General features: G+C 40.7%; 1 protein-coding gene and 1 long non-coding RNA gene across 2 annotated transcripts in view; both read right to left on the bottom strand.

Annotated features, from left to right (window-relative positions):
* Positions 1-23,688, bottom strand: part of LOC114668277 (uncharacterized) — a 555,445-nt gene that overhangs the window by 35,454 nt on the left and 496,303 nt on the right. The window contains exons 13-14 of the mRNA XM_051935131.1: positions 12,301-12,326; positions 63-167 (exon numbers count right to left, since the gene is read on the bottom strand). Of these exons, the coding sequence (XP_051791091.1) occupies positions 63-167; positions 12,301-12,326 (131 nt within the window). The remainder of the gene's footprint in view (positions 1-62; positions 168-12,300; positions 12,327-23,688) is intronic.
* Positions 12,091-15,717, bottom strand: LOC127527914 (uncharacterized). The gene is made up of 2 exons (XR_007935091.1): positions 15,548-15,717; positions 12,091-12,326 (listed from the first exon to the last, which is right to left on the bottom strand). It is a non-coding gene; the product is annotated as an uncharacterized LOC127527914 (long non-coding RNA).

Raw genomic sequence — 23,688 nt, 5'->3', positions numbered from 1 at the left:
GTATTGCTAGAGTTTATTGAATATCGTTTATTTCTTCAATTCAAGTTTGAATTTCTACCAACGTTGTATCTGACAAAAACATTCAATAGGGTTCATGCTTTCTAGATCCAGAATATGTTCTACCTTGTCAGACTGCATCGGCCTTTGCATTTTTTTCCCAGGATGAACTGAAAAGATAAAATGATAGCAATTGTTGAGCTTAAGTTGTACTAGGGTGTTGTACCATGTTATCCATTATAGATGTGGTGAGAAGTTAAGCAAAATGACACCTTTTATTGGCTAACTAGAAAGATTACAATATGCAAGCTTTTGTAAGATATAATATAGTTAGCCAATAAAAGGTGTCATTTTGTTGAGCTTAAGTGAAATTCAATCCGCACATACAGGTGCTGGTCATAAAATTAGAATATCATGAAAAAGTTTATTTATTTATTTATTCCATTCAAAAAGTGAAACTTGTATATTAGATTTATTCATTACACACAGACTGATGTATTTCAAATGTTTATTTCTTTTAATGTTGATGATTATAACTGACAACTAATGAAAGTCCCAAATTCAGTATCTCGGAAAATTAGAATATTGTGAAAAGGTTCAATATTGAAGACACCTGGTGCCACACTCTAATCAGCTAATTAACTCAAAACACCTGCAAAAGCCTTTAAATGGTCTCTCAGTCTAGTTCTGTAGGCTACACAATCATGGGGAAGACTGCTGACTTGACAGTTGTCCAAAAGACGACCATTGACACCTTGCACAAGGAGGGCAAGACACAAAAGGTCATTGCTAAAGAGGCTGGCTGTTCACAGAGCTCTGTGTCCAAGCACATTAATAGAGAGGCGAAAGGAAGGACAAGATGTGGTAGAAAAAAGTGTACAAGCAATAGGGATAACCGCACCCTGGAGAGGATTGTGAAACAAAACCCATTCAAAAATGTGGGGGAGATTCACAAAGAGTGGACTGCAGCTGGAGTCAGTGCTTCAAGAACCACCACGCACAGACGTATGCAAGACATGGGTTTCAGCTGTCGCATTCCTTGTGTCAAGCCACTCTTGAACAAGAGACAGCGTCAGAAGCGTCTCGCCTTTGGACTGCTGCTGAGTGGTCCAAAGTTATGTTCTCTGATGAAAGTCAATTTTGCATTTCCTTTGGAAATCAAGGTCCCAGAGTCTGGAGGAAGAGAGGAGAGGCACAGAATCCACGTTGCGTGATGTCCAGTGTAATGTTTCCACAGTCAGTGATGGTTTGGGGTGCCATGTCATCTGCTGGTGTTGGTGTTGTGTTTTCTGAGGTCCAAGGTCAACGCAGCCGTCTACCAGGAAGTTTTAGAGCACTTCATGCTTCCTGCTGCTGACGAACTTTATGGAGATGCAGATTTCATTTTCCAACAGGACCTGGCACCTGCACACAGTGCCAAAGCTACTAGTACCTGGTTTAAGGACCATGGTATCCCTGTTCTTGATTGGCCAGCAAACTCGTCTGACCTTAACCCCACAGAAAATCTATGGGGTATTGTGAAGAGGAAGATGCAATACGCCAGACCCAACAATTCAGAAGAGCTGAAGGCCACTATCAGAGCAACATGGGCTCTCATAACACCTGAGCAGTGCCACAGACTGATCGACTTCATGCCACGCCGCATTGCTGCAGTAATCCAGGCCAAAGGAGCCCCAACTAAATATTGAGTGCTGTACATGCTCATACTTTTCATGTTCATACCTTTCAGTTGGCCAACATTTCTAAAAATCCTTTTTTTGCATTGGTCTTAATTGATATTCTAATTTTCCGAGATACTGAATTTGGGACTTTCATTAGTTGTCAGTTATAATCATCAACATTAAAAGAAATAAACATTTGAAATACATCAGTCTGTGTGTAATGAATGAATCTAATATACAAGTTTCACTTTTTGAATGGAATTACTAAAATAAATCAACTTTGTCATGATATTCTAATTTTATGACCAGCACCTGTATGTGCCGTCCATTGACTACAGCAGTGGTTCTCAACCTGTGGGGCAGGCCCCCCTAGTAACAAAAAGGGGGACACGAAGATGTGAAAAAAAGAAAACAAGAATCAAAAATATGAAAAATACATCTATTGAAAACAGAACAAATTAGCTTAAACTACATTCTGATACTAGAAAAATAAATATAAAGTTCGATAAATGTTGATAAAAGTTAAGTAGGTATAATAAAATATGCATCTATGATATATCATTAATTAAAAAAGAACAAATTGATATTAGTGGGCTCCTTTCAAAAAAACGTTAGGGGGCGTGATTAAAACTGCTATGAAAACTTGGGTTGCAAATACTTAAAGGTTGAGAAACGCTGGAGTACAGCAATAGAAATGATAGAAATGCTACTTTGGGCTTAGTCAGCACATTACCCAAAAGTGTGGCCATATGTGATTTAGTCACAGCGAAGAGATTTCACATTGATGTAACACAGATCTTGAACATTGGCATTTCAGATCACTACTCCGTTCTCTTTGACATAACAATATCTTTAATTAAAACCAAAGGGAGGAAGGTGTTTTTAAGTGATATTATTATACAGCGGCTGCCTCCACATTCTCTAACTAACAGTCAGCCAGAATTCTCTAATACTGTAGAATTGCTATTGTTAAAAATGAAAATTAATACTGCATATTTTCTTAATCTAAACTTAATATTTTTTCAAAGTGACAAGCATGGCTTTTTTCACAGAATGTAATGATTAGACAGTGTCACACACGTGCACATGGGAGACAACTAGAAGGCTTAAATAATAGTAATACCATGCCAGAACAGAGGGTGGAGAGCTGCACTAACTTTCCCTCTCCATCCTCTGCAGATTATCCTGAGGAAATCCCACTAGGTTCCGGTGTCATTGATGATGTCACTTCCAGTACCGGCACCATTGATGATGTCACTGCCGGTCTGAAGACACCACCCCCGGTACCGCCACTCTGGCTGATGTCACTTCTGGTCTCATCAACATCACTTCTGGTTCCGGTCCAGATGACTTCACTTCAGGTCATGGCCTCTAAAGCTGCCATTTTACAAAGCTCAAATCAGTTCTGTTTTGGAAATTGTAATAATCACAACTCAAGAAAAAAATACCCATTTTGCAGCCAGGGATATTATATGGGTGGCTACCTCAAACCTTTGATGTTTCCTGTGTTTTATTGGTATAACGGTCATAAATCTAAATACTCAGTCATTCATTATTTCCTGTTTAGTTAAAAAGCAGTAATTTGGTAAGATGGTACACCTGGATCAGTAATAATCATCATCATAATAATAATAATAATACATTTTATTTAATGTATGTTCAAAGGTGCTTATGTGTCCACTAAGAAAGGAGATTTTGAATTATTGAATTAATATTATTATTATTGTAAAATCAACCTCTATAATAGAAAAACTAAATATCCCAAAATCTAAAAAATGCATTTACTGATTTGATTGAAATTTGGTGATGTTACAGATAACAAAGAAATTAGCTGACCTGTTTGCTGTTAGTTGATGATAATACTGTAGCGAGCAGGTTATCCTAAAGCAACTCATACATTGATGGCACAGCACTGAAACTGTGAGAGAAATGCAGCAATCTGGTGTCTGGGGTTTTCCATTTTATTCAAATAAAGGCCACCAGCAGGAGGGGTGGGAGTGGCCTGCAAAGCAGCACAGTCCAATAAGGTGGGTGTTTAAGTGAAGAAGGGGAGGTGTCCTGGACAAAAAAATAGAGACAGGATGATATATGGCATGGAAAGTGAGCTGTGAGCTTTGGTGAAGCTCAAGTAAAATATGGTTAGCAAAGGTACCATAGAGCTTGGGACCAGATGCCAAGTGCTGTGGTTGTTAATGTAGGTGTTGCTTTGCTAGAAGCAAAAAGAGAAAGAGGAAGAAGTACATGAGGAAGTAGGTCCTTTAGTCCAAGTCAAGGTGGAACTGACTGAGTCTCTTGGTCAGATTAAACACTAGTGCTGCTCAGTTAAGGGGTCCCCCATGGTCACAACAGGGAGGGGGTTGATTCTTTACATAGTTCGTAACAATTTATTCCTTTTCACCTGTTCGTTCTGTACAGTCCTAACATCTCTCCTGTTTTGAGTCTCACTCCTTCATAAAAAAGTTCTTCACTTGGTTCTTTACATTAGCCACTCAGGTATCTTCTTCCCTTTACCCATGAAAAGGTCACTACAATACATTTACATGGTGTCATGCACAAGCATCAGAGGATCACGTTCTGGGCTCGCCTAAGGTATGTGGTACCACTCTGGGAAGACAGGGGGTACTGTCACTAACAGTCTTTTCTCCTTTTTTTCCCTCACAGTCTTAAATAAAAACTGCCAGTTGAGGAAAACGGAGCTAAAGAAACCCCGTCCCTTCTAGTTTGGCAGATATAAAGGAGGAACGCATGTTGGAGATGGCATCCCAATTCAGACCCTACAAACCACGAGATAGGTCCCACGAACGTCTCAGAGATATTAACCTGACGGCAACTTGCCAATCCTTGCAGTACCACCGTGTGTTGCTTTCAGTTAGGAATTTCATTTATTTTTTGTGGCTTACCACTAAATGGGATTTTTCCCAGTTGGCATATCAATTATTTTTGGTCTCACCCTGCTACAACAGATTAAACTATCCCAAAAATAAAAATGTTCAGCTCATTGTTTGCATGGGCCACATAAATGTACAGCCTGTAAACATAATTGCTGTTAGCAATAAGTTAAATTAAAACATCCCAAATGTTTTAAAAGGATCTCTCACTCAACATCTCAGAATTGGAGTGGAAGGCAGCAATGCAGAGAATTCACTCGAACTCCATATGTGCAAAACATACAATTATTCAACTCAAAATTATATATCAAACACATCTGTCTCATTTAAAATTGTCCAAAATGCTTCCAGGGCAAGATCCAACTTGCAAACTTTGCAGTCAAGTTCCTGCCTCACTGGGTCACATGTTTTGGGCCTTGTTGTGATGTGAGATTTTGAATATAAGTTGACAAATATTTTGTGTGTCTTTATTTGTAACTTAGGCAAAGCAATGTAATATTAGTGTTACATTATTGATAATAACAGCAATGGTTTGATGGTTTAAGAACCCCTTCCCCCCTTTTACGACTGAGTCTCTTTGTAATATTACGATAGGGTTGGGGGGGAAGTGCCTAAAACCAGTTTGGCAAGTGTTTCTCTGCTAAAGTCTTTCAACCCCCGTAGGAAATCCAGGCTGCCTAACTGCCAAGCTTTACTTTAACATATGGTTTTGGGGGGTGGCAGGTGTGAAGATGTTCTATTCCCCCATTGGTCTGAAGTATGGCTGTTTGGAACTGGCTTGTATCAGAAGCCTTTAAGTACCACAATGTCCTATTGGCTCTTGGGGTTGGACAGAACATCTATAAATTTGCTCACTCCCTCACTCACCTTCTCTCTCTTACCAAACTGATGAACTGAAAAGGGCAACACAATGAAAAGCACAGCTCGGCAGCCATATTGAGACAGGCATGTGGCCTGTTCTGAAGAAAGCTGACCACAAAATGATGCCTTAACTAGAGAGATTTTAAGTAACTAACAAGTCTGTATGCCGCCTGAAACTACACATTACCATTTAATCAGGTTGTATGGTTGCCAATATTCAAATGTACTTTGCATATTTTTCTTATTTATGAATATTATCAATAATACATTATTTTATGTGTAGCTTAGCTTCTGCTTGTCTTTTACTATGCCTAATTGCCTGAGGTTATAGATGTAGGAGGAAAGGTGGGGAGAAGTTATATACTATAATACCTTATAAACAGTGGTAAGTCTGGGAGATTTCAGGCATTCTGACAGAGGCTACATATTAATAATACAATAGGGAAAAGTAAAGTAATATAATACTCTACCCAGACAAAACAGGCCTCCACCAATTTAATATCATTTTGGACCAAAATCTTTAAATGCCTTTCAGACAGCCTCAGTGTCACAATCCCTATTAATCCACTAACAACAGTGTTTGGTGGGCTCACAGAGGGGCTTAAAGTGGAGAAGGACAAACAAACTGTCATTTTCTTCACTATACTATTGGCACGTAGACTTATCTTGCTCAACATGGAAGAATCCTAACTCTCTTCTCTTAAGTCAGTGAGTAACTGATGTTATATATTATCTGAAACTGGAAAAAAATCAAATTTTCACTTAGAGGATCTGTGAAAAACCTCTTCAAAACCTGACAGGATCTAATCAATAACATTTTAGAATAAGCTTTTAAAATGAGGAAGTGAATTCTCGTGCCTTGTTTATTCTATTTATTTTTCCTACTATGAAAGCTTTACTCTGTTGGCCTAGATCTCTTTCTCAGGGGTGAGGGTTGATTTGTTTCTAAGCTAGTTTTGTGAAACTTGACTTACCTGTATGGAATGTCAAAAGCAACAAACAAAAAAGAATATCATGAGCTACTCTGACGGGTATTTAAGCCCCTTTCAGTTCTAGTCTAGCTCTAGTTAACTTTTTATTTCCCGGTCACTTCATGCTGACGTGAAGTTACAGTGTGTGATTGTGGCTGCCCATGTTCTATTGCCACACTTAATCGAACATTAGCTGCGTATCCTCATTACACAACTCATTTTAAACCAGTGTTGACTATTTTTAAATACTTTCTATATAATAGGGTCATTCCCATGCTCAAAGTGTTTCACAAATATCCAAAAGGGCACAAGAGGAAAAAAAGGAAAGAATAAGATCACATAAATAAAACAGGAGTGAAATGGATACCAAACATTAAACACCAAATAATAATAATAATAATTCATTACATGTATATAGCGCTTTTCTCAGTACACAAAGCGCAATCCACATAGGGAGGAACCGGGAAGCGAACCCACAATCTTCCACAGTCTCGTTACTGCAAAGCAGCAGCACTACCAAATAGTAGACAAATTCATGAAAGAGAATGTTATGAATTAGAAAAAGAAACAATAAATAGGGGGAAAAATACAAAAAATACAAATGCTAGAATAAAACATTGAAGAAATAACACAATTTGTCTCCTCTCCATGTAGGGACTGCCACACGCATGTGCGCCTAAGGAACAGCTTAAGGGCTAAAGTGATTGCAATTATTGCTGCTCCAGAGGTTGGCACCGTGTGCTCTGTGTGCCTTTTCTCATCCTCCCTCTATAGACTGGGGATGACTGACAGCTGTAACACCCCTGCCGTCACTTCTGGTGTCCATCTGCCTGGACCTGCCTCTTCATGCCGGAAAGTTTATGACCGGAAGTTCAGCCATTTTGAAAACAGGTCAATTTGGAACTCACGTCTGAAGACATTTTTCACCATTATTGCTTTTCTTTTTTCTTTTGCATTGCCGCATTCTGATTATATGGGGTCACCCAACTCTTTTTCGTGGTCTATCTGCTCTCTTACAGGATATGTATGTGAATGTTAAAGTTACTTGTGATACAAGTCTTCATTTTTATCTTGAAGGACAACGGCCACTCCATGGCTCTTCTTTTGACACTTTGACAAGATCTAACAAATCCAAGCTGGCGACTGCTCTGCCCTGACCTGAACTAAGTAAACACACCTGAGTGGAGTCGGCTACTTCAGGTATGCAAAAACTGCTGAAATGTATAAAGATTTCAGACACTTGCTACCAGACGGTTGTAGTGCATTACCACCATTGATCTTTGTGCTAAGTGATGTTAGCAACAGATACTTAATAAAGCAGTGAGCTGCGTCACTTGTCACATTATGTAAAACAGAGCTGAGACAACATAGCATACTCGACCCAAAGTCTCTATTTCACACATTTGCTTACATCCCTTGCAGCAGAGACCTCATTTCAAATTCTACCAGCACATCTGCGCACATAAGTGCCACTAAGGAAGCACCCACAACTCAAAGGAATTCCAGAAAAAGAATTGAAAGACTGGACTTACAGTAGTGAAGCAGCAGCAGAAGACCCTTTGACTCCAACAGGGGTTGTCAGTTGTGAGGCCGCACCTGAAATTCCGTCAGGACTCGGCTTGTCAGTTGGCTCTCAGGCTGCTCTTCTACATTCCAACAAATTGAATGCAGGAAGTGCAGTTTTGGGTTTAAAAAAATAATCCGGAATGTTGTCTGGTGAGTCCTCTTCAGTCCCTAAAGGTGCCATTTTTACCACCCACTGCTCCTTTTTCACAGTCCTAGTAGAGATACAGTTATAGGAGGGAAATTTATAAGTCTCTTTGGATCGACAGTGACAATAGAGTGAAGAGTCATTCAATTAAGATTCACCAAATTAAATAAAACAGTGCTGCATTATTATTTTTATTTTTGTATGGCTGAGTGTTGGCCAAAACTAATAAAAATAAAGTTCTTTTCCCCTGCTCTCCAGGAACTTGCTTCAAAGATATCAAAGATGACGGCCATCATTATTTTTACTACTTAAGAAGCCTTTGAAAGATGTCTAGAACTTCTTGAACCAATGAAGATATCTTCAAGTTTTTTTCTCAGCAAAAGAGCAAGGGTTCTTTTTTACTTAACAGTCATACATTTTTTCTATATAGCCCTTTAAAAATTGATGATCAGGTATCGATTTTCACATATCATTCTGATTTTGTATCTGATGAATAACACAAAGTTGTTACTCATACCGTAGATGCCTTGTTACCTTTAAAACAATAACAAATATGAAATCCTGATAATGGTTACTTCTTCCTGGGTTCCCAACCCTCCAAATTTGACCAGGAGGATTGTAAAAGTTTATGTATGATTCCATATCTGTTGTCCAGCCGAAGGTTAAGAACATAAGAAATTTGACAAATGAGACGAGAATATTCAGTCCATCAAGCCCATGTCATTATCTAATAGCTAAGCTGTCACAATACCTCATACAGATTTTTCTTTAAGGTTCTCAAGGTTTTTTGCTACACTTACTGTACATGTCTTGGTAATTTATTCCAGGGTTCCACAACTCTTTGTGCAAAGAAGTTCTTCTTGGCTTCAGTTTACTTTGGTATTGGAAGCTGTGCAGAGGTGAGGCACTAGGACCAGGACCAGGACTCAAGGACATGTTCTACTGTGACAGGTTCAGGGAATTAAATCTCTTTAGTCTCAGGCTAAGGAGGCTACATGGAGACTTAATGAAGGTCTTCAAAATCTGCAAAGGCATTGAAGATACCAATGGAAATTAAGGGGAAGTATAGGTAATCTGAATACCAGGAAGTTCTTTTTGAGGAAAAAAAAGTTGCAAAAATCTGGAGAAAAACCAGAGAGCCATGTAGTTGAAGCAGAAAGCTTGCCAACCTTCAACCCTTATGATGTCTTCAGGTCAAATCTGACCCAGTTTTGTCTTTGAAATTAATAGAAGCACCGTAAATTTAATTTGTTCAGCATAAAGCTTTGTGACTTTTTTACATTTTCCCTAATTAACAAACAGTAAAAACAATACAAACTAATAAATTGTCATTAATCATTCCTTCCATTAATTTACACGTGGTGCACATTCAGCTCACTGGCCTACACTTACTAGTGCAGGGCACCTTCAAACTGAGCATCATCACAAGGCAATCTACAAATCAAGCAGGGCTACAATGCCAGTCATATGACTGATTGACTTTCATTCCACCTACCCCTTCCACAGAATGCTCTACCACAATGCCACATGATCACAAGTCTTCACTCAACCAGCCAATACAGACACTGCTCACTTCACGACTGAGTTGCGTTAATACAACTAGGTTGTTAAAGTGAATTGGTCAATAAGTGAAGAGCCACCCCTTACCAATATTGCCTCTTTCACTTTATCTTTATCTTTCAAGATCATCAAAATGGTTGAATGTGCCAGCACCAAGTCATGTGTTATCACTTCAGCTTTCTTACCAGCTTCATAGTCGTTCATGACTGTTAACGTTGATATGATAATAACAACATAATGCAAGATCAATGGATTAGTTGGCCAGCTAAAACTAACTGTAGAGTTTAGGAACGTGAAAGTGGTCAACTAGTATCTGCATTAGAGTTTATGATGCTTGACGCTGAGACACTGCCCTGCTGTTTCCACAACCAAAGTTCTCGTACAACATACAATACCGACTGGTCGGAGTGCCCCCATGTTTAATACATGCTTTAATTCATTTCATCATGAAAATGATATCAAGTATACATATTCTGTGTCCTGTTGGCGTAACAGAAAGCCCGTTTAAGAAGCACATAGTGATTCACACACATAGACTACATAGAGGAACACATAGAATATGAAGCATTTAATGTGCTACTTTAGTCACGTTTTGAGAAGCTCTAGTGTAATTAAACTTTGATTTTAAGATGACGTTTATGACATTCTTCTTTAATAACAAAATAAACTATGAGATTAAAGTGGACATTTAGACCTTTTTTCCTCTGTGTCCCGATTTTTTTTTCTTTCCTCTGTACCCTAATACACTTCCATAAGACACTCAAACGGTGGGCTGTGACTCGCCTTTTCACAGCCACTTTGATATCTGACCACTTCTTTTTTTACTTGAACTTTTGAGTTTCTCCGCCACTTTGTATCACTCGATCAACTTCCTTTTGTTGCTTAAATCACTGCTTAAGCCAACAAATAGAACGTTTTTCCTTGCCTCCACTTCACATTCACTAAAATTCTTTTTTTCACATGCTTTTGCCATTGTCTTTTAACCAAACACTGAACAAAAGATGATATTTATATTGATTTGCATATTAAAATATGCAAAATTATGGGATGAGTTGGGGTGGGATGGCAGACACGTGCACATGCATTACTTTTCCCGTTGACCAGGATTTATGGAGCTGAAGTGTGTGGAAGTTGGCTTGTGCACGGTTTTGTGCATCTGAATTTTTTTGTCCGTACGCACATTTCCACTTTTGTCCGTATGTTTCTTTGTGAATTCTTCTATGCATGAGGCCCCTGGTCTTTTTGTCCATAAAGATGTTCAGCTTTCTTAACACAGATGAAGGTGTAGATGGCCATCATGTCTCATTCAAGGCTGCTGACCTTTGAAACCCAACTCTTTTCTCAGTTCTAATGTGTCTCAGCTTTTCCTCTGCTTCACTATAAGACACTTGCTTTCTCCATTAATCAACTCCCTATGTTCTAGCTTGACTCTCCTCTTCTGTCCCCATTTCTTCTTGTCCTCTGTCACTCTCATCTCTCTGACCATATTTCTAACTGTTGCTCTTCTTCTTGCATCCATCTTTGTTTCTTCTCCTCTCTCACACTCTCAGTCCATCTGTTCACACTCTTTCTCTTGTCCAAGTGTCCTGAAGAAACCCACCCTTAAGCTGGGGTCATGTACGTCATCCTGCAGGACCTCATAAATTTGACTGTTATCCCAGCTCCACTCCATTTTATTTCCCATTTATTTGCCAGTTCTGAGTTGTGTTTCTTCTCCTCTATCCCTCCATTTTCTAAAACCATTCAGCTCAGTGTCAATCAACATTGAGTTCAAGTTAGAACACCCATCCCTAAACGGGTCACCAGTCCCTCACACTTTCTACACCTCTAGACATGAGTTCTCCTCATCTTGACCTTTTGCTATCATTTCCTTTTAAATGTCTCACTTGTTCAGGTCACTGCTCACTAAAGAGGACATGAGTGGAGGTGACAATGAAGTGAAGACAAGGGAGTGTGTTAAAGTGTCATAGAAGTCCAAATCAGCACACAACAGAGTCTGGGCAGCCATATTGAAGTTAGGAGTTGTGTGAAGATAAGACAGTGAACATGGAGTGAAGCAGACACAACTTCAGACAACATCAAATGATGAAGATGAGCAGCAGTTTTGTGATGTTTCTGCTCAGACAACCATCAGCTTGTTCTATGATGGACTGACAACCCATCCAAGGTTTGTACCCAAAGCCAGGATAGGCCTCACCACCCATCACCCTACAATGGGATGGTCACCCCTATCTGCTACTCTCTTCAGGGGTCCTTGTGACCCCAGCTGGTTTTAGAGAACACTCCCCATTGTGGTCCTCTTCTGTTTGAACTTGTGCAGTGTGGTGACCAATTCAGAATCCATCCATCCATTATCCAACCTGCTGTATCTTAACACAGGGTCACAGGGCCAATTCAGAATGGACAAAAAAAAAGTGTGTTTAAAGGAGAAGAACACAGGCTGAGAAGAAGACATGGAGAATTTATTAAAAGTGAAGGATAGCTGAGGAGATTATGAAAGAATTAAGAGAAGAATATACAATGAGTGGACTGGGGTGCGCCATCACTGGGGTCCGTTGATCACCATGTCCAGTCTTCTTATATGTCAATATCCACCTGCTGTCCAGTCCTTTGCAACTCTTGCTGTAGTGACCTCAGGTTGTTCTTCTCACTCTCACTGATATCATTATCATACAGCCTGTGAAGAGACACACATGTGAGTTACAAACACCAATGGGCGCACCCTCACACAGTGGAGCATCTCAGTGGCACTCCCACTCACATCACCATCCCAGAAGTCCTCTCAGTGTCTCTTAGTCACATGATGTGCATGTTAGCCTGCCAGTAGCTCAGTCCACTGTCTAGCGCAGGGGTGGGCAGATTCAGTCCTGGAGGGCCGCAGTGGTTGCAGGTTTTTGTTCCAACCCAGTTGCTTAATTAAAAACCAATCCTTGTCAATTATTTAATTGCATGGCTTGCTAGTGCTTTAACTCTGCCATGTCAGGTCATTCTCATATCCTAGATTTATTTTCCTTTCTAAGGATATCATCCAAATGATTTGAAGTCTAAAACAGATGAGTAATTCTCAGAGCTTCACTTTTTTCTCTTCACTTTCCTTCCAAGTATTTAATTAAACCAAATAGTGCATGAGAAATACACACAGGTGTAAATGAAAACAAGCTAAATGGAGAAATGCTGGTCTCTTTTGTCATTTGCATGGTATTGCTAATAAGGAGCAATTAAAAACCAAGAATACAGCTGTTTAAGACTAAAATAAGCAATAAGAGTTCAAAATCTTAACGAGCGAGACAACTAAAGTGAAGCTGAAGTGTTACTTGAGCAATAAGGGCTTCTTATTAAGCAATTGGGTTGGAGCAAAAACCTGCAGCCACTGCGGCCCTCCAGGACTGAATCTGCCCACCCCTGGTCTAGTGTGGTCACCTTCTTCTGAAGCCTTGTTGGTTTCATCTTATTTTACTGCTCATTTCATACAGAAGATGTTCTGGTTAGGCCAGGGTTCCTTCCCAGCTCCTGTTTAAAGTTCTTTTTATTTTCTTTGTTCTTTTTATTATCATTCACTGTTTTCAATTGTTTATTATAATATTGTTCTGTTCATTTATTACTATGTATTATCATATTTTTATTTCATTTCATTCATCTCAGACTGGCCGTCCTGTATGTCAATCAAGTGGCAAATGCCATAGGGATGATATATAGACTAACGTTTGAAAAAATTTTTTTTGAATGCAACGCGATCTACCTGCACTACCTTTCAGATCTGCCGGTCGATCGCGATCGACATATTGGGCACCCCGATTTAGTTTTTATTTAGTATTTATGTGTGTGTTGTGCAATTCTCTGTTGAATTTTTTTGGTGGATCCCAAAGAGGCAGGGCCACCTGTCCAACACTGTTAAAAGGCTAAAGGCCAGATCATTTGACTGCACTGTGGTATTTGGTAGTCTTTGTGAGTATTTTACCATTTTCTTAAACGTTGATTATTGTCTTTGAATCTTCTGCTTTTGAATTTGGATTCTCTTACAGATTGTGCTTTTTGGAATGTTGCTAGCTATTGACTGCCTTTGGCAGCCCCTTTGGCTCTTTTGTTAATAAATCTTGTCTTTTATAAAGACTAGGGGGCTTCACCCCCTGCTTGCTTCTCTCGCCAAACTTACTGCCTGTGCTCCACGCCAGCAACTTTGCATCTCTGCCACTTGCATATAACAAAGCTTTTAATTCTCGCGGATAGGCCTCTTCATTGGGAAGAAACACTACTTTTCCCTGATGGCAACACGAATTAGACGATCTACAAGTCTCCGACTTAAAGTTTAAAGCCAAACAATATCTACATAGTTCTGCCATGTCACCTATGTCCATATATTCAATCTCTTTTTGCTTTTACCTTTTCATCAATATCACATTGAATTTTGATTCCATGTTTGGAATTATATCGTGACAATGCAATGTATAACTGCCCGTGAGTGAATATCGTTTCTTTCTCTCTACTCGAACTGTGCCTGACAATAGCATTCACACGAATGAGAAATGATTGAACCGTGTGCATGGTTGTAAATGTTTTAGATGTGGGCAGGACTTTTACAAATCTTGTTGCCTAAAGTCTTGTCTTGCGAGGCTTGAAATTTTCTCACGCGGGATTTAACTTTCAACAAACAACCAATCTTTTAATTCTCATGGAAATGCCTCTTCATTGGGAAGAAACACTACTTTTTCTTGATGGCAACACAAATTAGACAATCTACAAGTCTCTGACTTAAAGTTTAAATCCAAACAATATATTTGATCTCTTTTCACTGTTCTGTTATTTCACAGAGTAATTATTTACATTTGTTTGCGCTAATGCGATCGTTACTATCATTTTTTGAGACTTTCGAATTTTTGTACTTCCATTATCTCTAACCTACTCTGCATGTGTATCGCACCAACGTTTTTGAATTCTTTACGATGTTCTACTTTGTCATCTACTCTTTGTCTTTTATTTCCAGCCCTGGCGTGGTTAAATCTCTTGGCACAAAGTCTCGTCTTGCGGGACATGAAAGTGTCTCTCTGAAAAAGTCACGTCTCGTCGCAGGATAAAAAGTCTTGTCTCCCAAGATTTTTTTATTATAATAGAGAGACTAGTTGTGGACTTAATCTCAAGATGGAGTTTTCACGCTTCTCCCTCTGGTCAGACACACTTCACACTTTTGAGGCTTTTTTTTGCCTTTGTTTTGAATTTAAAAGTCTGACCTCCTCCCTGAAGTCTAGTTGAGCCTGAAGCCTCCAGTTTTCCTGGGCTTCGAGCAGCCTTGGGATGGCATTTGTTTTGTTGGCCTATTTTAGAGGCCTCACCACTTACAGCAGAAGGTGGTCTTTCCAAGTGACATGATGTTAATCACTACGTCCACCTCTGGTCACCTCCTGTGTCCTGTTCTACTAATTAATGCTCTGTCTCTTTCTATTATTTTCTTTCCCACTCCTCTTCACTCTTATTTCTTCTTGTGGTCCATTCACCACCCTGTCCACTGACATTGGCTCTTCTCTTTCTTGTGTGTTCCAAATGAAACCCCATAAGCCTGTCCACATTCTCTTTATGTCCACACTGCCTGCTTTCCTGACCCTGTCACCTCTGCTTCATGAGTCCTTGTTCCCACGTCTGTTATTTCTACAGCTTCTGTCTACCTTTTCTGCTGTTTCTTTTCTCAGTCCATCTCACACTTGTCCTCTTTTTGCTGTTAATCTCCTTCTGTTGTCTCCATATCTATCACCTCCTTCCAGCTCATCATGTCCACTCTCTTTTTCCCCATCACCTGTCTTTCTCTTTCTGTCAATCAGGTCATCATGTAGTGTCCTGTGATCTGTCTGTCCATTGAGCTATGAGATCTGACTTCATAACCCTAAACAGCTCACCCTGTTTACTCACCACAGTATCTGTAATTTACAGTTTGGGCTCCGCAACCCCTCATACAGCAGACAAGCTCCTGAGTCTCCCAATTTGTTGTAATTCAGCTTCAATTCAATAAGTTGTGAGTGTGGAGAAGAGAGGAATGAGGAGACAGCTGAGTAGCATGTGGAGGTGAGGCAACATGAGACCAGCCTGTGGAGAAGAAGGGAGAGAAGTGAGGGCATGAAGAGAGAAAGACAGAAAGGAAGATGGGAACTCAACACAAACTGATGGCATCCTGTAATTAGATGACCAGATGGGTTGTCACAAATGGGGGAGAGTGGAATTTCTGTCTGTCATTCACCACTCAGTACGTGCAGACATTTTATGTAATTTGTAGGACACAATCTAAAGATAACTGTTAGACATGTCGGTCACTACAGAGCTCAATATTCAACTGTTTGTTATGCTGGATGCTTCTGATGTCACAGTAATCAGATGATGAGGACACTCTGTTGGTTTAAAAGGACAAAGACAGGACCTGACTTTGGAATCAATGATGTAATGGACAGGGAGGACAAGACTGACACATAACACTTCTACCTCAACCATTCAGACCTCACATACTGACCACTGCCACTAACCAGCTGACCTCCATCCACTAAAGGCCTCAGTGTTGCTGAACTCAGTTTTCTTATTTTTTCTATTAACTTGTAACAAAGCAGGAGGACAAGTTTCAAATGGATGAACACCATTCCAAAACCCAGTCCACTGGACATAGAGGTGGTCTATGGTCTTCTGTGTTGGAGTGGACTATGCAGTGACCCTCATGTCCACTGCTGACCACTGCTGTCCATTTCCAGCTCCTGCCTGTCTTCTTGTCTGCACATTCAGCTCAAGTGATTTGATGAAATGAATAGTTAATGTGCTGATATCGCCATCTGTTGGGAGGAACTGGAAATGCAAAGCACTTCATCAACTGACGAGAAAGGACATTTGGGGTCACATCAGGAGTGATATCTTTGTGTCCTCAAAGTCTGAATTTCTCACAGCAGCTCATTTCTTCATGGTTGGATGTTCTGTTTATCATCTTTCTTCCTGAAGTCTCTCTTTTAATAAATCAATCTAGAGAAGTTGATGGACAGTAAGTGGGTAGACTAAAGATGGAGAGACATTAATAAAATTTTACAAATAATACCATAAATATTCCGACAAATGTTAGAAGTATGAAATCTTTGACATGGGTTCAAATTACGAGTGTACAACAATGGCCATCAGTCACACAGACTTCAGATATTTGAATGGCAGGATCTCATCTGACAAGGAGATGAATGAAGAACGAGAGCAACAAGGAGCAGCACAGACACAATGTCAACTACCAGTCATGTCAGGAATCATTAATTACAACAATAATATTAATACTCTTATTACTGGTGGCCTTGTGATGGTGGAAGTTCTATTCATGTTGATATAGCAAACACCTTCATCTTCCTGTCACTTTTGTTCAGGACGTCTTATAAGACCTCTGAGTGTTATGGAAGAATAAGCTCAGCATATGATTGAAGCGCATGATAATCACTTAAGCTAAGCATATATCTGAGTGAGCTGAGCACATATCTGACTGTGTACTGTTAAGATGAGCACTGGACGTTCTGACCACAACTGGAGATATGGGAGACTTAACCACCTGATTAAATACACTTGCATGTATTTTTTTTATTTAATGCATACATTTTCATTTGTATACAGTAATCCCTCCTCCATCGCGGGGGTTGCGTTCCAGAGCCACCCGCAAAATAAGAAAATCCGCGAAGTAGAAACCATATGTGTATATGGTTATTTTTATATTGTCATGCTTGGGTCACAGATTTGCGCAGAAACACAGGAGGTTGTAGAGAGACAGGAACGTTATTCAAACACTGCAAACAAACATTTGTCTCTTTATCAAAAGTTTAAACTGTGCTCCATGACAAGACAGAGATGACAGTTCTGTCTCACAATTAAAAGAATGCAAACATATCTTCCTCTTCTAAGGAGTGCGCGTCAGGAGCACAGGCTGTCAGAAACAGAGAGGAAAGCAAACAAATCAATAGGGCTGTTTGGCTTTTAAGTATGCGAAGCACCGCCGGTACAAAGCTGTTGAAGGTGTCACAGCCCCTCCGTCAGGAGCAGAGAGAGAGAGAGAGAGAGAGAGAGAGAGACAGAGAAAAACAAACAGTCAGAAATCAATACGTGCTCTTTGAGCTTTTAAGTATGCGAAGCACCGTGCAGCATGTCGCTTCACAAAGCAGCTGCACACAGAAGGTAGCAACGTGAAGATAATCTTTCAGCATTTTTAGACGAGCGTCCGTATCGTCTAGGTGTGCGAACAGCCCCCCTGCTCACACCCCCTACGTCAGGATCAGAGAAAGTCAGCGCAAGAGAGACAGAGAAAAGTAAGTTGGGTAGCTTCTCAGCCATCTGCCAATAGCGTCCCTTGTATGAAATCAACTGGGCAAACCAACTGAGGAAGCATGTACCAGAAATTAAAAGACCCATTGTCCTCAGAAATCCACGAACCAGCAAAAAATCCGCGATATATATTTAAATATGCTTACATATAAAATCCGCGATAGAGTGAAGCACGATATAGCGAGGGATCACTGTATGTATATTTTTGTATGAATACTTTGATCACTTAATTTTATATGATACTATTGATGCCACTTTTATGCACTTCATTTTACAATCTTGAGCACTTGTTATATTTTTTAAAAAGGGAGCTACTGGATTTAGCCACCACTATAGTGAGGCCCTTAGAGACTGGCAGCACTGGAGTTAACATCCTGAAATATCATCCCAGTGGACTGGCTGGAGGAATAACAATAGCGGGGCATGGTGAAAAGGACAGGAGGCAAAGGAGGTGAAATGCCAAAAGGAGTTGACCATTAGCATATGAAGGGGTGTGCAGAATATGATAAAATTTTGCTCTATGTTTTTGTGGACTCAGTATGGCTTTACTTACTATTTAATAAAGAGTCACTGAAACCCTTGGCTTCTGCCTCTGCATCTGTTTCTGGCTATTCTATGACACTGTCTGACTAGATGCCATCAACCAAATCTGCAGGTACCCAAGTCCTCGGCTCTGTTCAGCACTGCCCTCTAGTGGTGAATCCTGTTCGCTGCTCTCCTTCGTTTTATTTCCATTTCTCAGTATTTTTCCCTTTTCTTCTCCTCTTTTTCTGACTCCACATTCCCATCTCCTTTTGCCTCTCTCACTCCTCCTGTCCCATAATATGCCATATTAACTCCTCCATTCCCAGCGTCCTTTTCATTCTCCTGCTACTCCTGTTTCCCATAATGCTGTGTGTTTCTGCTGACCATCCAATCATTTTGTTCATTCAGTTTATTGAAGTTTGTAATATTTAAAAACTCAAATCATTGACTGGAAACTCATGTTCAACATCATTTGCCACCTGTCCATTTTCTACACCTGTTTATTCCCAGCAGGGTCACGTAGCTGCTAAAGGGCACCCCAGTAAGCAAGGAACACCAAATCAAACACCATGTCAGCCTCTCTTTATGAGCTTCACAGTCTAATTTACAGATTTTGCTCACTTATTTGTTTTATCTTATTTGAATAATCCAATACTAACTAGGGATGGGAATCGAAAACCGGTTCTTGTTGAGAACCGGTTCCCACTGTTTCAATTCCATGGAATTGTTTGCCATTTTTGCAAACGATTCCCCTATCGATTCCAGTCGCCTCGAATGACGTCACCACGTTGCGTAGCGTCATTTACCCAGCAGGAAACATGGCGCCTAAGCGGCACAAACACTCAAAAGTTTGGTTATACTTTACGAGAAAGGATGACAACAGGGCAACTTGCAATACTTGCAAAGTAGATATTTCATCAAAGGGAGGAAACACTACGAATATGCAAAAGCATTTGCTCACGCGATAACCTTAAATGAATGTCGTGTTTTTGATCCACTCCGGACTAATGAATCTCAACCCAGCAGCAGCGGTAACATTTGCACGTCCTCTCCCGTTAATATGGCAGGTAACTAATCAACTAACATTGCATATTATGTTAGCGCGATTTGCCTTATTGCAAAACCTGCTATTACTGTGCATTGCATTTAGATGACCATGACGAGAGAGACAGACCAAGTCTGCCTGGCTTAGATGCTGGCAGTTCTCACTGCAGTCTACCGGTAGCTTCTCCTTTCACAGAGGCGGGGAAAAGTAAAAATTCCTTCCTGAAAAAGCAGATATGCTTATATTTCTGCAAAAGAATTGTTAATTCTCCATAGTTGGTGGTTGCAGAATTGCACAGTGCACAGTTCCATTGGACTTGAGTTGATTGTATTTGTTGCTGGCTGTAGTTTTATTTTTGAGTGCTCAGCTCATATATACTTTTAAAAAGGAGAGTGTAAATGTTACTGGACATTCTTGTGTAATTGCCACAGAATAATTTATGTTATACTTTGTTGTTGCTACAGAAGAATATTTATTTTATTATTATTTTACATTTACAAATTTTTTTCTGGGGACCCCGTGGCACCCCATCGAGGAGCTGTAGGCTGTGAATCTCTTAAGATCTCACTGTTGGGTTTGTAAGGTCATGCTACTCCTAAATTTCTGTCTTGTTCAAAGATAAGATATAAAACAAAGTTCTAAGCTAATCGACCTGTGTGTTCTCCTTTTTTAAAAATAAGAATCGATAGGAGAATCGATAAAGAATCGAATTGTTAAACAGAATCGAAAATGGAATCGGAATCGTGAAAATCTTATCAGTTCCCATCCCTAATACTAACACAGCACACCAACTTAGATATTACAAGTCTTATTACCACATGCTATAAAAAGCATTATGTTAACAGGGGGACAGGTGGGCACAGAGGGTGAGAGGTCTGTGGGGTACAGCAGTGAGTGATACTGCACAGCACAATGAGTGTGAATGGACATGGCCGCCGTGAATTGGACAAAGCAGTGTAAATTTGATCAGCAGGAGTGCAACATCAGTGCAAAGTCTTCAAAGACCCTCAATGGCCACTTTATTTGGTAAGGTGTGGACTCAGCAGGATGTCTACATGACTCCTTATGGATTTTGGTCTCCCTGTTGACTCAGTGGCTTCATGCACTCCTGCAGATTTTTCATCCCACACTTGTGCTTCTACTTTACAGCTCAAAAGTGTTTAACTAGACTGAAATCTGAGGACTCTGCAGGCAGCATTGGAGTCGCTGTCTTGTATGTTGATTCAGTTGGAGATTACGCCTGCTTTGTGACATGTCACTTTATCCTGCTGACATTCTCCATTGCTAAAGTGTATACTGGGCCCATTAAAGAATGCCAGTGGTCATCACTGAGGTGGATGAACACTTTGGCATTCAAATGAAGTTTGGCTGTTATTAGGATGCCTGAAATTTGCCAAAAGAATCTTCATCACAGCATGACGCTGCAGACATCACAGTGAGATGGATGGTTCAGTCAGGTAACTCACTTTGAGGAACCTTTGTGGAAAGTGACTGTCTCAGCTGTCCACGAGACCAACTTCATCAAATCCTGTCATATGAAGCTTGGAGACAAAGAGGAATGCATTAAGGACATTTATGTTTAGTAGGATGCCCAGTGGGAAGGCTGGGCTGTCTTCTGGCCTTGGAACTCCTGCAAATTTTTTTTTGGGGGATTTTTCATTTTTATTTCTGTCCTCCCAGTCATCCAACTGTATGACCAGACTAGATGATATTGTATACTAGGGGGTGTGGCACACGGCTGGGGGTGGCACCCAGCCGGGACGCCCAGGAGGACAGGAGGAGGACTCACGCCTCCTCTGGACCACGAGGGGGAGACTGCTCTGGTTGTGTTGGGGACCACAGGTGCAGGGCTTGGAAGCCCAACCCTGTAGGGGCCCGTGGTCACCGCCAGGGGGCGCCCCAGTGCCTAGAGAGCCCTGGACCTCAGCACTTCTGCCACACCTGGAAGTGCTGGGGGGAAGAAGACTGGGGACACCCGGAGGGCTTCCGGGAGTGCAGCTGGCACTTCCGCCACACAGGGGAGTGTCCGCGGAGGAGTATCGGGAACCACCTGGAGCCCATCTGGGCTTGTATAAAAGGGGCAGCCTCCCTTCATTCGATGACTGGAGTCGGGCGGAGGTGGACGTAAGTCTTGGAGGCGAGGAGTGGAGGTGGCCTGAAGGAAGCAGGCACTGAGAAGGGAGGCCTGGACTTTGGGGGATTGGTGCTGGAGGCACTGGGTTGTGCACATAGAACTGTAAATATTGTAAATAAACGTGTGTAGGGTGAAAACATGATGTCTGTCTGTCTGTGTCCGGGCTGCTTCTCACAGGGCCTTTGCCCCCTGATCGCTTCACTTGCCAACCCCCTGGCCAACGCTATGCACTAGCCTCTTTGCAGTTCTGCCACTCGCGTATAGGGATGTGAATGTACAATTTAAACAGATTTTAATTTTCATGTGAAGTGTTCCATTTGCATCCACGCAACATATAACTGCTTATGATTGCATTTCGCTTCTTTCTCTTTATTAAATAAAATAACTTTTTCGAAGGGCGGCACGGTGGCGCAGTGGGTAGCGCTGCTGCCTTGCAGTTGGGACACCTGGGGACCTGGGTTCGATTCCCAGGTCCTCCCTGCGTGGAGTTTGCATGTTCTCCCCGTGTCTGCGTGGGTTTCCTCCGGGCGCTCCGGTTTCCTCCCACAGTCCAAAGACATGCAGGTTAGGTGGATTGGCGATTCTAAATTGGCCCTAGTGTGTGCTTGGTGTGTTTGTGTGTGTCCTGCGGTGGGTTGGCACCCTGCCCAGGATTGGTTCCTGCCTTGTGCCCTGTGTTGGCTGGGATTGGCTCCAGCAGACCCCCGTGACCCTGTGTTCGGATTCAGCGGGTTGGAAAATGGATGGATGGAACTTTTTCGAATGTTTAGCTCTGAGATTTGTTAAATATCTTTGCAAGAGCTATTTTAATGGGAAACTGTCAACATTTTAATACGAATGGCATATCACGATCTCCTTTGTTGTCTAATATTATCTGCAGAAGATGTACTACATTACCTTTCTTGGATACATCCTTCTTTCTACAGTAATTCGCGTGGTGGAAGACCGGATGGTGTTAATGGTTGTAGATATTCTTCGTGATATTGTAAGTTGATGTTTTCATCTGCCACATGATCACCACCAAATGTTTTCGCATAGTCTATTGATACACATTTAACCAATTTGCTGTGTGACTAATCAACATTTTTTTGTTTAACTTCCTCGTTTCTCGGTGCTAGGATTGCCCGTGTACTCATTTTTTTCTGTTGATAACCCTTCGTGATGAAATTCTTCAATAAGATTTGGACCTAATATTTCTTCTTTTATTGGGAGGAAAGCAGTAAGGAGACTGTGGAAGATTGTGGGTTCGCTTCCCGGTTCCTCCCTGTGTGGATAGCGCTTTGAGTACTGAGTAAAGCGCTATATAAGTGTAATGAATTATTATTATTATTAAAACGTTAAAATTTATAAGAGCTGATTGAGCAGGAACTGTGTCTGTCGAAAGCATTCACACAAATGAGAGGTGAGAGGGCTGTGGGCATGGTTGAAAATGGTTGTAAGTAGGGTGTGACTTGAAAGAATCTAATGGCAAAAGTCACCATCTCGCAGGACTTCCTTCCAAAGTTTGTAAATATGATATCTGATTTGAAAGAATTTCATGTTAAAAGGCTCCGTCTCGTGGGACTTCATTCCAAAAAGTCTCTTCAAAAGATCACATCCCATTGTAGCATAAAAAGTCTCGTCTCCCAAGATTTTTTTATTATAATAGAGAGAAACAGACGCTGCTTCTCTACTTGATATTTATGTTTTTAAAGATTGTATTCATTTGTTTGCTTTTTCTTTTGTTACTCATTCTTTAATATTTTTGTCTAATCTTATTTGTTTTTACTGTCTTTTAGGTTTCTCTTTGACATCTTGTAAAGACCGTTGAGCTACATTGTTTGTATGAAAAGATGCTATAGAAATAAATGTTGTTGTTGCTGGTGCACAGAGAGAGAGAGAGAGAGGGGGAGAAAATTGAAGTTGTTAAACAATTTAGGGGGACGAAAGTGAACACAAATCCCAAACAGGCACTATCGGATAGAAAGTGTCAAGGACGCAAAGATCCTTCTTGGGAGAGAAGGAGAACTGGAGCAGGAACATGCG

Source organism: Erpetoichthys calabaricus, chromosome 1, assembly GCF_900747795.2.
Source record: "Erpetoichthys calabaricus chromosome 1, fErpCal1.3, whole genome shotgun sequence".
In the NCBI taxonomy this organism is placed as follows: Eukaryota; Metazoa; Chordata; class Cladistia; order Polypteriformes; family Polypteridae; genus Erpetoichthys; species Erpetoichthys calabaricus.
The sequence above is the reverse complement of the archived record's forward strand: the minus strand, read 5'-3'. Positions and strand labels throughout refer to the sequence as shown.